Raw genomic sequence first — 13974 nt, forward strand, 5'->3', positions numbered from 1 at the left:
TCCATTGTCTTGGTCAGTTTTTATACAAATATATAGTATAATACGTTGGATGATTTTGGTGGCTTTGTTTAGAAGAAATGCGCCAAAATAGATTGACCTGATTTTGTAGATTTATGTCGTTCTCACATAACTGTAACGTTACAGCAGTCAATCAAGCTGCACCAAAATGAGGAGATAGGCATGTAGTGGATGAATAATTGAAGATACAAATGTTTGCCAATGAAAACCTCATATTTTCATCGCCAGAAAGAGTAGGCTCAGCGTAACGATACAAAACTTACAAATAGCTACATAATTATTTCTTTAATCTAGTTTTTGGTTTGAACATGTAGATTTGATCTGTAAAAATGGCGGACTGAAACGGGCCTACCAATATAAAGTCAACCACATTACGTCCAACCATTGAACACTATACACACTACAGGAAAAGTACCATGAGCTATACTGGATTCACACATTCATAAACGGTCACAAATTCATAAATTTTCACGGGTAACCCACTATAATTTGTCGACCTTCCTACCTATATTGAAGTAGCATAACTGGATGCTACTTTCACAATCTTCGACGCAAGACGTACTACATGTATCTTTTTCTCTCCGCCATCTAAGAAAATGGAAGCTCCTTTATTGAACCATATGTAACGTGAAACCATCACGGTTATGAAGCGTAAAGGCCATTTCTATGATTTACAGTCTCAGCATATTGCATTCCCTGGAACAATACCAACATTGTTTTAGCTGGCTAAATTAGGCTCACTATCTTTAATGTATCGTATAAAATCCAAATGCGATTGGCGCGATCCAGTCAATAGTTATCATCACTGTAAAATCTTTGCTATTAATGTTAAAAGAAAATGTGAGAAATATTGACACAAGCATACATGAAGGTATCATCTTTATTTTTTTTATTGGCGTTCTGACAAACCGCCAGAGTCAGTTACGTTTCGATGCGCTCCATCAGACAAAGATTGATACAACTGCCAAAGTACACAGAGAGTGGATCAACAATTTTGGCTCCCAACAATAGCAAATACGTAACGGTCCTCGCGTGTTCCTATGTACACTGGGTGACGTATTTATGGCAGTAGTAGCAGGCGGCGAAAGGCACGGCTAATGATTAACTCCGCTAAAAGCGCTCCTCCATGGAGACATTTTACTACACGGGGGTGTAAAAAGGGTGACGTGTGGTGGACCTACGATTACCTAATGCTCTGTAAAACGGTCAGTTCCTGACGACAGGTTTTCACGTTAGGGCTTCTCTTTAAATGCGTTTGATCGATCTGAGAAAGATCGAAGTCTCGTCTAGACCCACTGCTACTGACGTTGCGCTTGATTGGTAAACTGGTATTTTTTTCGGAATTTTCAATCCCCAAAGTCTAAAATCGAGTTTTTGCGTTTTTCCTACGTTTCTGGATAATATCCGAGTGACAAAGGTGAAACTGTTCGCGCTCTGGAATGCTGGGGTTCCGCCTATGACGCGGTGAACTTTTGAACTCTCCCGAACGGTTCCGTCGAAAACAAGTCTAGCTGTAGCCTTGGGGGCGATTGCACCAGCTGGCGGTAATGCTTCAGGTACATTAGACCGTACAGAGCGCAGTGACAGAAAGGTAAGGTTATACCGTAAGGAGTTGTAGTAACACGTAAGGTGTAGGGTTGGATTTCAGGTCTTATAGTGGTCATCTGTATAAAAAGAATGGGTTAAAGATAGGTAGATACGTCGTTGAATTTTGCCACAGGGTATTTCGTCGTATTGAGCCGGATGTTTTTTTTTTTCAGAAAATGGTACATACGATAGCTTAATTCTGGTTTCGTACAGTTAACGTTATTATCGCAGTGATCACTGTAAAGGTAAGGGTAAGGGATTTGTTGAGATCTGATATTATATATGATAGGAAAAAATATACCAAGGACGAACTGCACAAGCCCCACGTTATCAAAAAACACAAATGTCGCAATATCAGATTGTGTGAAGCAATGTCTGGATATGGCTAGTATGTGTGAAAAATTATCCCTGATATCAATTTCCTGAAATGTTCCTCAAATTTCATCAATTTTTCCTGTCAGCTACCCCTCCCCCTAGATTTACATTGGTAGTAACAGTCTTTCCTGTCATAAAACCTACATAATACTCGTCATCCGACTTAAGCTTCTTCTGTAATAAGCTCCAGTTTTTACCTGTTCTGGCCTGTTCCAACCAGCATTTTAATTTGATATCACTGTGCTCTACGGCATATAAATGCTACAGAGTTGATTGGCATAAAGCTCGTAGAATGCCCTATCTCAACATACCAGTGTTCCAATCTCGGCAAATTTTGACAGAAAATCCTCTCATCTTTCGTGTCTGTCCCTAGATCATCCCCGGGGACCACTCTTTTGGCGTCGCCATGGCAACGGCATCAAAAATTCATGAGCCGGTTTTGATGCAAAGCGTTCACTTCGTGTGGAAGAAATATTAAATACACGTTGTTTATTAGGATAACGTCTGATAGTGATCTGGTGACACGGAGCTAATTTGGTACAAGGACTTGATTGGTAGGTGTTATGTGCAGTCTTCAGTAGAAGAAATATTCAAGTCGTCTTAAACTCTTTTTGCAGGTAGGTCCGGTCCTTGTGATGGGTTATTTGATACCGTGCCTTGGTAAACGGTGAATTAGTACACCATACCAGTGCAGGACGCCCGTTCGTGGCTCGTTGCCTAAAAGGCATGTAACACTTCGTAGGGATCAAAAGCATATGCAGCTTAGTGCAGGTAAAATTGGAGCTGCTGTGCTGGTATTTCTGATGTCTACCTGCACCTAACCTGCACTGGTCAATGTACTGGGTACATGCAGGTTAGTGCAGGTAAAATTGGAGCTGTGCTGGTATTTCTGATGTCTACCTGCACCTTACATGCACTGGTCAATGTACATGTACTGGGTATATGCAGGTTAGTGCAGGTAAAATTGGAGCTGTGCAGGTATTTCTGATGTCTACCTGCACCTAACATGCACTGGTCAATGTACTGGGTATATGCAGGTTAGTGCAGGTAAAATTGGAGCTGTGCTGGTATTGCTGATGTCTACCTGCACCTTACATGCACTGGTCAATGTAATGGGTTTATATATACATGTACGATAGTGCACAGGGGCTACATACTAATTTAAAAGTAAACTATAAGAGTATGCTAATCCAAATGTACAGGGATAGGAAACATCAATTATGTGCATACATAAGAAAATTTGGTTTGATATAATACAACCTTTTGCGTAGAGAAATATCTAGATGTTCTTAACAAATATATTTCAAGCGGCTGTCGCCACCATTCGGTAAAATATCGGAGAAAGTTGAACTCCTATTCTTAGCATCGCAATCTTTTGTTTCTGTTGTTTGCTCTATTTGGATCACCTATTGTACCCACAAGCCTACGTGTGAACATAAACGACTGTGCTAGATGGAGTAGAGATGGCGTCAGCTTTCTAACTTAAGAATAACCTTTAACTCTAACAACTCAGGCATGTGTAGACATTTCGAAGGTCGACATACTTAAAACACAGCCTTGAGAGCTATGAGCCATGAAGACGCAGGCATCTCTTTTTTGTGGAACGCATTAGGTAAATAATCATAAAAGAGCGTCAGTATAGAAAGTATTGTATTTGTATTCATTTCCAATGATAACGTACAGCGATCTTAGATGACAATCTGCATAATGCATCTTGAACTAAATCCAAAATCATATCCAGTTGCTTGAGTAACTGCTTTTTGGCGTATCTTATTACCTGGATGTCTAACCTTCACCGACGCACCTTGAACTAGTTTTGATTAGTAACATGTTAGTAACCCTGGTTTGGTTAGTAACGTGTCAGTAGCATGATTGCCAAGCCTATTCTCGCTGGGCATACCGCGTCTCTTCGTCCTAATCTCCTATATATAGGAGCGGAGGTTTGGTAACCAGGCTACAATAGGAGACCTTTGTTTTCCAATAGGCAGGGCAAGTTGACCTTCTGTCCACTAACGGTTCGATCAGTACTAAGTAAACCAATATGACTTAGCAACATCTTAGTCTGTTCACCTTTGTACCTGAATAGGCACCTGACAACACGTGCACGGTACAGCACGTTGAACTAGCTGTAAAGGTACATTTTACAAGTGAGAATTGTTTTGGAAAAATATTACTGATAACATTAAAAGAAAAAAAATTGAATCACGTATCATTTCTGCTAAACATTTTTTTCATGGTATTGTACACATCAAGCTTTTACAAGTTCAAAGCAGATTCCGACGCATGCCTTATGAAACTTAGTGACCTCTGACTAGAGTCCAATTTACTGACTTTATTGTTCTGACATTGGAACGTTATGTCGACATTGATTTATGGTCATGTTTTTGTTTTGACGCATAGGATTTTATTGACTGTTGTGTACCTTTTGTTGAATGACTTAATGTAATCAAGTATTGTGTTGTGTAAATGTCCTGTGTCCTTGCCCCCTTGGAAAGCAGCTTCTACTAGCTGAATGGGCTACCCAGCCGTTTTACGATGAAATAAATGCATAAATTATATATAAGCTATTTACTATATCACGTCATTGCCATATTTTTCAATTTCAGGAAAACTTTCGACATGGAGAATTTCCGGGCTCAGGGAAGACGTCTTGGTCCGTTTATCTTCTTCCTGTGGTGTCTGTGTGAGTTGTGCGCCGCGTACAACAACACCACGACTGTCGTACCACCAAGCACGACAACCCGCGACTGTTTCACGTGTGACCTAACCCGGCGGTGTATACCGTACGAGAGAGAGTGCGACGGAATACCAGACTGCGAGGATCGAACGGACGAATTAAACTGCACCTGTGGATTGGACCAATTCCGATGCGACACCGGGTTGTGCATTTCTAACGACTTATCCTGCAACGGAGAAGACAACTGTGGCGACTCGAGCGACGAGCGCGCATGCTCGGCGTGCAAAGGTTGGCAGTACGCATGCGCGAACGGCCGGTGTATCCGGTGGGATCTGGAGTGTGACAATAGAGACGACTGTGGGGACGCCAGCGACGAGCTGCACTGCGTATGCCCGAGCCCGCAGAAGAAGTGCGCGACGTACGGGTGTGTGAGGTCTGACCAGGAGTGTGACGGTCTGTACCATTGTGAGGACAAGAGTGACGAAGAAGACTGCCGTAAGTATGGGAAACAGTTGGTCTTTATCATAGTACATTTTTGTACTGTCCAATTCAAGCAGAGTACTCTCCAATTCAATTCAGCTTCTTCTACTATACTGGATCTGGATACTGTCTTGCCTATTGGATAATATCTTGCCTTTTGGATACTGTCTTGCCTGTTGGATACTATAATAGCTACCGAAAGATCTGCTTGGAGATTACTAGTAGTATTTTATTATAATTACTACAGTACAATTATCGCATGAAGGAGGGAGGCTTGGCAAAAAAAAAGAAGAAAACGGCGGACAATAAACGTGTAGCAACTGTATAATAATGCCACTTTCACGTTGATGAAGGTTTATAGACATCCAGGTAAACATTACTCACAGGAAATGTAAACTCTACCACTGGATAACTTACGGAGATAATTTCCAGACGTTTCGAGTCGAACCACTCTTCTTCAGAATGAAAGTTCTGTTCATTTGTGACGCTGAAGAAGAGTGGTGGATGCCACTCGAAACATCCGGAAATTATCTCGGATCCGTTATTTATCCAGTAGTAGAGTTTGAATTTCCTATCAGTAATGCCACTTTTTCCCCCTTCCCCAGTTCCCGAGTTGCGCTGGGACGTGTGGCTGGAGATCGGAGTGGCGATCTTCTTCGTGCTGATATTCTCCATCGTGTGCGCGGCGACGCGGTGTTGTATGGGCCCGCCCAAATCTCACTCACCGCGCAGGAGGCAGCAGGCTGAAGACCCGGGTAGGTTGGGGCAAAAATCTAAAGTTTACGACGTTGATTATGTTACTACGAGTCTGAACAAAACTATATGTTTATCCAAAATACACGGGGTACAATATCGATGGATGCAAATTGTGCCCTCTGAAATGCAACTGTGACTTGCATTGTGAAACCTGATTCTAAACCTCCTTGGTAGAACGTAGCAGTTGCTTCAATAGATGGGCATAGCTTACGAAGTGCATCGCTACAGTACTGTAACTTAAAGCCTTACCATAGTGTACTTTTGCCTAAAATTCCTTGAGTTCAGACTAAAGAAAATATCGTGTTTGATAGCTATTCTATCACTTTGCAACCGTTGTATATATTGATTGCGAATGTGAGCAAGACAAATTTTGTAACTGTATAGGGTTATTTTGTTGTCTCATCAGGACTAGAACTAGCGAACCTCGGCCAGGCCAACCCCATGTTCGACGACCATCCACCGGCTTACGACGCATGCGTGCCGCCCGACACGATATGGACTACGTCACAGAGCGGTCTCCATGGAAACCCGGCGGTCAGCTGTCCCGACATCGTCATCGTGCACAACGACAACATCGAGCCGGAAAACACACAAACAAGATCCACACAGAGCGTAAACAACGTCAACACAACAACGGGAAACAACACAAACACAGACTCGGTGTCAGAGACAGTGTCGGTCGCTTCAACGCTTCCAGCGTATGACGACTACACCAAGTACCCCACAGCGCCACCTGGCGGAGAAACGGAGGTAAAGCAGTACATCACAGACGGGGCGTCGCCATTGCAGTCTGTGGGGTCATCTCTACAGAGTGTTAGTTAAGGTTTACACTCCGGTAGGCTGCAATACGGTGTTTGTAAATAAAGTCATGTATATCAAAATAAATTTATTTTCAACTGATATATAGGTATTCAATCACATCACCAGCAAATAAGTACACATTGTGTATAAATAAGTGTGAAAATGTTACCACTTTTGAAATATCAAAAGACGATGGAACTTTTCAAAGTGTTTCAAGTTGGTTGGTCTTTTACACTTCTAATTGTGCTTAAGCATCAGGCCAAAGCAACTCATTCTTGTTTCTTGGACCTTAAACTTGTAAAAGAGTCTGAAGAAAATTGTTGAAGAGCAAGAATAGTACATTCAAGGGTGCAGAAATTTTCAAGACAGGGTATTTACACATCATGCTGACAATATTTCCTAACTGTTGCATTAACACTTTTGTATTAAAAGTAAGACCTGACTGCACATTTTGGTACTAGTACCATATTCCTAGTTTTCTAAAGGCAGTCAACCTCAGTATGCACGTTTTTACCTGTATTCAAACTACCCCATTTGGAAAATTCCTGATCATTGCAAATGCTAGAATAAGGGCTGACAGGGTTTAAATGTAGTGGGGGGAAACAAATAGTTACGATTCAATAACTACAGTGAACTATCCTTCAGGTAGCCGTTTGACCAAATTCATGGGGTTAGGCTGCAGGAAAAAAGGTTATGATATTAGTATTTAATAATAGGTTTTTCATCTTGTTTTTTTAGATAATAGAACATAACATTAGCTTTAATACAGCTATATATTTGTTGCAATATTAGCTACATGTATCACCTTTATACTCTCTTAATAAGAGCAAGGAAAGCTTGATATGAGAAATATTGTTAATATTGCTGACTAATACAAAGCCCCAAAAGATGTCCATCAACAGTGAAAAAAATCTGTTTATTGTCAGGGAATTATTTGCAATAAAATTGCAGTAAAAACTTGGCTTCTGTCTTACTGTATACTGGGCATTTTTGAGAAGAGTATATCAAAAAGTCAGGATGGATTCCATTCTACATATCATATATATAATCTCATGATTGTCAATATTTTTCATATATCAGCATCAGATTAGATAAAAAATCTATTTCATAAAATGTCAAGTATCCACCTCGTGGACTACAAAATACATTTATAGACAATATTCTTGTAATCTGAGAGGTGACAGATACATGTATATCACAACATTACAGGCCCAAGTGGCTGAATTGCACTATGACTGTACCAGTACAGTATCAGAAAAATACCTACTGGGTATAGATAGTATTGCCACAGTGACATGTGATACAAGAAAACATCGGCAAGAAGTGGCCTTACGGTACATTGTCAGATTGCAGGCAGAAATACAGTTTTGCAGTCTAGAAGAAAGTCAGGCCAGGCATCATGAACAATGTTAAATCTAGCTATTCAGCAGGATACAAATGCCTAGATTGTTGGTAGCTAATTACAGAGCTATGCAAGAGCATAATTCAAGGCTCCATATGTCTAAAAAGGCTAGGGGATGGATAGTGTATTGGATAGTTGCAAAATATTTCCTGAATTGCAGGTAAGATTTCTGACAACTTGCAATATTGCAGGTAACAGGTAAAATTGTGAAGGTATAGGTAATAGATCTAAGTAAAATTGATTGCCATCACATCTGCCAGCATGTGTGAGGCTTGACTGGGACACAACAAGAAGGTGATCCATTGACCTGAGGTCACACAACAGCATTCCTGTCAGTACTGCCAACAAAAATGTAACAGCCATAAGGCTAGACTCATGGTGTCTGGTCTATCGTCGTTGGGGATTGGGTTTTCTTTGGAGCTCTTCCCCACCTGACTCAGCTAGGTTCCCCGGTAGGTTTTGCCCGACGGAAGTTAAATTAGGGGCTAATCAACTCCTTGCGTGCAAAACTCCTTCGGAGCCCTGAAGACAGCCTGCCCCAACCATGATAGACTGGATACCAGGCTACCATTAGGCAAAAACATTAAGGTTTGGGGGTGGGGGGTGACAATGACATCACACCCCTAGCCCCCGTACAGCGCCACCTTGACCAATGACAGAGACTCGATGGAGCTCTTGGCTCCCTTCTCGTACAGGATGTACAGATGACCGCTGTCCTGGCTCAGCATGGTCATGGCAGAGTAGCCGCTCGGCCCCGGCCAGACCAGCAGACTGGATGCCCACGTTGTGCCGTTATCATAACTCCACCTCAGGGTCAGGTTCACTCCTGGAGGGGGGGGGGACAGAAGGGAAAATCATCCTGTCATCTTGAACATATTTTTATGGATATAGTCTCAACCAGACTAAGTTGAGTAGGGGAGTTAAGCCTCGGGGTTCGACTGGCCGCGCTTCGGAGGGAAAGGAACAACCTTCCGTGGCCGGACTAACCGGGCCAATTTTACTCCTTTTTGCCGAATTCTACGATCTGTATTCCCGTAGAAAGGCCTGGTGGAGGCTACGTATAATAGGCATAGATGAGGATAAAAAAACTCTTGACTTCAGGTACATATGCTGCCTTCATAACAAAGTTACCTAAAGCCTCCTTTCCACTAGACAGTGATCACTGACCAACAGTCGAGCAACTAAAATTGGACGATCCTTAATTGCGTGATCCTTGGATTTCTAATTTTCTAAGGAATATGATGCAGGATATAAAAGACAACATTAGACATATACAGAAATACGTGTATTTTGTTGAGTGATCTGTACAATATTTGGTCACTCAGCAGTCACAGCTTCTTAAACAGAAAGGGCTGTTACGTACTCTCAGTCTGGTGTGCTGGGTTGGAGAAGAACAGTACCCCGTTACTGTACCACTGACTGGCCATGGCTCGCGGCTCGATCAGCGTCTCATCGAAGTACAGGTGTTCCAGCGGGAAGGACTCGGCGCCGTCGTAGCTGCGCATGATGACGCGGCAGTGGCAGTGGTACGCGTACTCATTTCTCGCGTTCAACAAAATCGAACCGTCCGGGAGTTCTAGTGGCTGAACCATACGTAAAGACAGACAGATCAACAAAAACTCTGTACCCTGTATCTAGTTAAACAGTATGCCGTGATGATAACATAACAGTATTCAAAGACACTAGTAACAGTATTCATTAATACGACAAAGAACACACGTATCTGTATCATGGGTATAATCAATAATATATCATTGTTTTTCATGTGTCATGAAATTTCTAATTTCCTTCAAGTCATACCTGATTTTCATCAGGGTCAAAGTCTCCTGCCTTCTTTCTCTGGTTGTAAGGGATGCCCATTCTTGTGCCTCCATAGCGCCAACTGGAGGTTAACAAAATTATAATTGCAATCATCCTACATTCTTTCTTGCCACACCTTATCTTTTGTTTCATCATAGTATCAATAAAGCAACTTTAAATGAAACTAAAATAAAAACATGTTGAGAGTCAAAAGGACAATTCTGATTTTTATAGAACTCTGTGACCTGTGCATGCCTCACCTGTTGCCATGGTCATCGCTAAGGAGACAGAACACACCACTCAGTATCAGGTCACCATGGCCGCACACGATCAGCCGACCCTGGTGCGGGGGGAGCTTTTTCTGCGGAAGGCAACAAGCAGAGATTTGTATAAAATCACTGCAAATTTTCAATGCAACAATGACACATACAGGTAGATAGAGGGAGAGACTTCCAACTGTACACATTCAAAAAAGACAGTGGTACCAGTATTTTTGGATCATTGTTTAAAAGATAGTTTTAAACCATTTGTAATTTTTATAGCAATGACAGAAGGGAATTGAATACACGAATACACACTGTGCTTACTTCGAATCGGTATGTTTTGCTCAACCATGCATGCAAACAAATGATTACAGAATCATACACATAGACACAGACAGTAACTTAACTAGGTGGACAGAAGTAATGACACTACCTGGACGCCATACCCAGGCCCGGGGTCGAAGGTCATGGTTCCGACCTGTTCTGAGATGTTTCTCGGGTGACTCCAGGTCAGGCCATCGTCAGTACTGTTGATCAGGAACAGGGTGGACACATTGCACCTGCACACAAACAGCACAGCAACAAACATTGCAGGATTTTAAAACTTCAGGAAACAAGACATAGGATAATCACGTCATAGTGTGAGGACCCAAGTTACTAGTACATGTATAATGTTACTGGTATATGAAATGTGTGACTGTTGGAAACCACCCTTCCACATGCATATAGCTATAAAAAGGTTGAGGCAGTGGGTTGTTAATCCAATGCGCAAGGTATTGGAAGACGGAGCCCAACCCTCTTTTTCCACTGCCTTTTACCTCCCCAACTGAAGTCAGGTTCTCGTTTTACACTTACCTTGACAGAGTGAGGAAAGTCGTGTAAAGTGGTCAAGTGTCCTTCCCTTGGAGTTGGATATAACGTCTTGCATGCCAGGAGTGACAAGATTCGAACCCAAGACCTCTAGATCTAACCACTTGGCCATTCAATGCACATAGCTGTGAACAGATCATTACACTGTCTAAAACATCTACAAAATGTGGTGGTTTCTTTTATCACAATTAAAGATCACATGTCAGAGTTCTTACTTGTAGTGGTGGGCACAGTGCACATACAGAACAAATATGGTGGACGTGATCTCGTCAACAAAGATGGAGCCGGGGTTGAAGCCGTCTGGTGAGCGATCGTCCGTCACGAAAGCTGTTGGAGACCACGTCTGACCTAGGCAAGGAAAAACATTCATGCAAAGCAGAGTCAGTTGGAACTCGTCAAATCAAGGATAATCTTCAAACAGAGAATGTGTTTGAAGTCCATGACATCTAAACTTTGGTCATTGGTCTTTTGGTTGCATGTATCAAGTATCATGTACAAGTATCATGAGCCACAAGAATTTGGCCAATCACACTGGGTCACCCCTGCTCTTCTTGATAAGTGTGCTGGGTTCTTTAGTTTTCTCCTACAGCCCCGAAGAAAACCCACCCCAACCACAATAACCTAGTAGCATCCAAATTTACAAAGGGGGGCCTGCATGGGGGGGTCTCCAACAACGCTCTACGCTGAATTCGGAAACCTCGATTACGCTTTACGATAAATTCCAAGTGGCTACAACACATTAAGTGGAATTAAAACAGCGAATATGCTCTACACAAATTGCGCCAATAATGCTCTACGGTAAATTACAGGGGTCCGTCTACGCTCTACATTGAATTAAAACGGCCGATTACGGAAAATGGCATGCAGGCCCCCACCAAGGACATTTGAATCTTGATATATAACTTCATCACCTTGATCTGTTGACCTCCTGATGGCTAAAAACTTGGGCCCTGCGTCCCCTGAGCTGTACTTCCTGGCTCCACACAGGGCCAACAGGCTGCCCCGGGGGGTGGCAGTCAGCAGGGGGGTCCGGTAGATGTCCACCTCCCCCTCACCCCCTCCACTCAACCATATCAGTTGTTCCTCTACTGCTACAGGGGACACCTACAGAAAGGTGGGGGAGGGGGAAGCAAAATTTTCATGCAGAACAATAATTTATATCATTTCATTTTATATTTCACATTCACAATGTCAGTAAATATAGACACGTTACTGCAAATTGTTGGTTTATTTCGTTGATATCAAATAACTGACAAGAACTCAAACATTTTGACTACATATTCGCAGTAGTTTTGATACTGATCACGAGGTTATTGTTTTGTATGTCCAAGGTACATTTGTTATGCCTGGATCGATATACTGTTGTATCGAGGGCATTTAGAGGACCTTCAGGCACTAAAATACTAATCTTGTTGGAAATCATAGGATTAATGTATTCTCACATTCATACTTACCGGTTTGACATTGCTGCGTAAGATAGGGGAGGACGAAATGGTCGTCAGAAAGCCAAAACATAAGTAGAATACAAACATCCTAACTTCCCTTTCCGCCATTTTGATCCATATTTCTGCAGTTTTGATACATATCGCTAGAAGGCGCCACTGCATAGTACTAGTATGCCAATCACAGGCAGCATTAACAGGTATATGCATTACGTTAGTTGAGGTCGTCGGTTAACGTTCCTGTTCAAGCGTGCAGATTCAGATTGAAAGCAAATTATTGCCTTTAAGATTTACATTACATCAACGTGACAGAATAATCGCCATTTATTTTTCAGTGACACAAGTACTACTAGTAATATCTGGCTGTTTTGTCCGGACAAAAAAGGTGTAGGCTACTATGTGCCCGCTGAGCGGCGCTGTTCGAACGCGCAATTTACGACAAACATGGTTTTACCTTCCGGTCTGCTATGAATCCGAGGAATGCGCTACAAGTTTCATTGCACGCATGTTTGTCTACTGATTCACCAGATTTCCACACATACAAACAGGATGCCTGTGTAAAACAATACTAAGTGAATGCCGGTGATTGAAATCGGTTCGAGTCACGCGCGAGTGATGTGAAATTGTTCTATTATGTGTGCAACCTTTGGTCTTGATATTATATTAATGTTTTATCGCAGTTACATGGTAACATTTTCTAAACAGCAAAATATTTATATGTGTTTCACAGACACCAATTTTTGAAGTATTTGCTTTTTTACAGGGGATTTTGTGTCTTGTGGTCACCTAAAGACGAACAAAACACTGTGTCAGATCATTTTGAAAATTAATCAAGAAACGAGAAATAGACCTAGTATGATAGAAAGAGAGAGAAAGAGATTATCATTGATCAATGTTTGCAGAAGTTATTGCTACTATCTAGGTGTGGCAATCTACCGGATGAGTAAACTTCTGAAAAATAGTTCTGTAACGGAAACAGGACAACACTCCACCCAGGCTACGCCCCGTGTGGGAACCGCAACAAACCACAAAATGTCGCCTGACTTCATTCCCAGCAAGGGGCGGATACCTAATCTCTACACGACCTGTGGGAATTCTAACTATGAGACTTCAAAGAAAAATGAGTAAGAATCAGTGACGTGGATCGACGAGAAAAGGCGGAAATTCAGCTCGTGCTTGGCGCGTGCCAGGCGAAGTGTGGGGGAGGAGAATTCAGCTGGTGGGCGGAGAATAATCATCACTTTCTCCTTATTAACATAACGCTACAAATTTAAAACCTGACACCTTGTAAGGCATTTACATAGACTTGTGACAATCTGACCATATTTTGACGAAGCCTTTTATACTAGTGATTTCCTTCGATGATCTCACCACAGCGGCACGCACCTTCCCAAATACGAGGAAATCATAACTTGTTCGCATGACTGACATTATCGATATAGCTCTGTGGCTATCTATATAGCTCTGTTGTCTGAAATAAATAGAACAGGAAATAATAGATCG

At 42.0% G+C, this 13974-nt stretch overlaps 2 protein-coding genes across 2 annotated transcripts; one reads left to right on the top strand and one right to left on the bottom strand.

The window, feature by feature from the left end:
* The first annotated feature begins 1229 nt into the window (after positions 1 to 1229).
* LOC109484555 (putative vitellogenin receptor) lies at positions 1230 to 7412 on the top strand. The gene is made up of 4 exons (XM_019787875.1): positions 1230 to 1609; positions 4587 to 5152; positions 5743 to 5892; positions 6300 to 7412. Exons 2-4 carry the CDS (start codon positions 4600 to 4602, stop codon positions 6713 to 6715), a joined length of 1119 nt encoding a protein of 372 aa, XP_019643434.1. The 5' UTR covers positions 1230 to 1609; positions 4587 to 4599; the 3' UTR covers positions 6716 to 7412.
* A 179-nt stretch (positions 7413 to 7591) lies between these two features.
* On the bottom strand, positions 7592 to 12591 carry LOC109484554 (sialidase-1-like). The gene is made up of 8 exons (XM_019787874.1): positions 12484 to 12591; positions 11941 to 12133; positions 11245 to 11377; positions 10593 to 10719; positions 10157 to 10257; positions 9897 to 9978; positions 9460 to 9679; positions 7592 to 8922 (listed from the first exon to the last, which is right to left on the bottom strand). The coding sequence occupies exons 1-8, from the start codon at positions 12580 to 12582 to the stop codon at positions 8720 to 8722; spliced, it is 1158 nt and encodes a 385-aa protein (XP_019643433.1). The 5' UTR covers positions 12583 to 12591; the 3' UTR covers positions 7592 to 8719.
* Positions 12592 to 13974: the final 1383 nt, after the last annotated feature.

The sequence above is a fragment of the Branchiostoma belcheri genome, unplaced genomic scaffold (genome assembly GCF_001625305.1).
Source record: "Branchiostoma belcheri isolate BF01 breed outbred unplaced genomic scaffold, Haploidv18h27 scaffold7, whole genome shotgun sequence".
Classification (NCBI taxonomy): Eukaryota; Metazoa; Chordata; class Leptocardii; order Amphioxiformes; family Branchiostomatidae; genus Branchiostoma; species Branchiostoma belcheri.

Excerpts from the sequence above, each read along its gene's own strand:
- LOC109484555 (XM_019787875.1), top strand. The coding sequence starts at position 4,600 with ATGGAGAATTTCCGGGCTCAGGGAAGACGTCTTGGTCCGTTTATCTTC. Across the intron at positions 5,153-5,742 it reads GAGTGACGAAGAAGACTGCC|TTCCCGAGTTGCGCTGGGAC; the intron begins GTAAGTATGGGA and ends CCCCTTCCCCAG. Across the intron at positions 5,893-6,299 it reads GCAGCAGGCTGAAGACCCGG|GACTAGAACTAGCGAACCTC; the intron begins GTAGGTTGGGGC and ends TTGTCTCATCAG.
- LOC109484554 (XM_019787874.1), bottom strand. The coding sequence starts at position 12,582 with ATGGCGGAAAGGGAAGTTAGGATGTTTGTATTCTACTTATGTTTTGGC. Across the intron at positions 10,720-11,244 it reads CACTGTGCCCACCACTACAA|GTGCAATGTGTCCACCCTGT; the intron begins GTAAGAACTCTG and ends GTTTGTGTGCAG. Across the intron at positions 10,258-10,592 it reads GGCCTGGGTATGGCGTCCAG|AAAAAGCTCCCCCCGCACCA; the intron begins GTAGTGTCATTA and ends TGCCTTCCGCAG.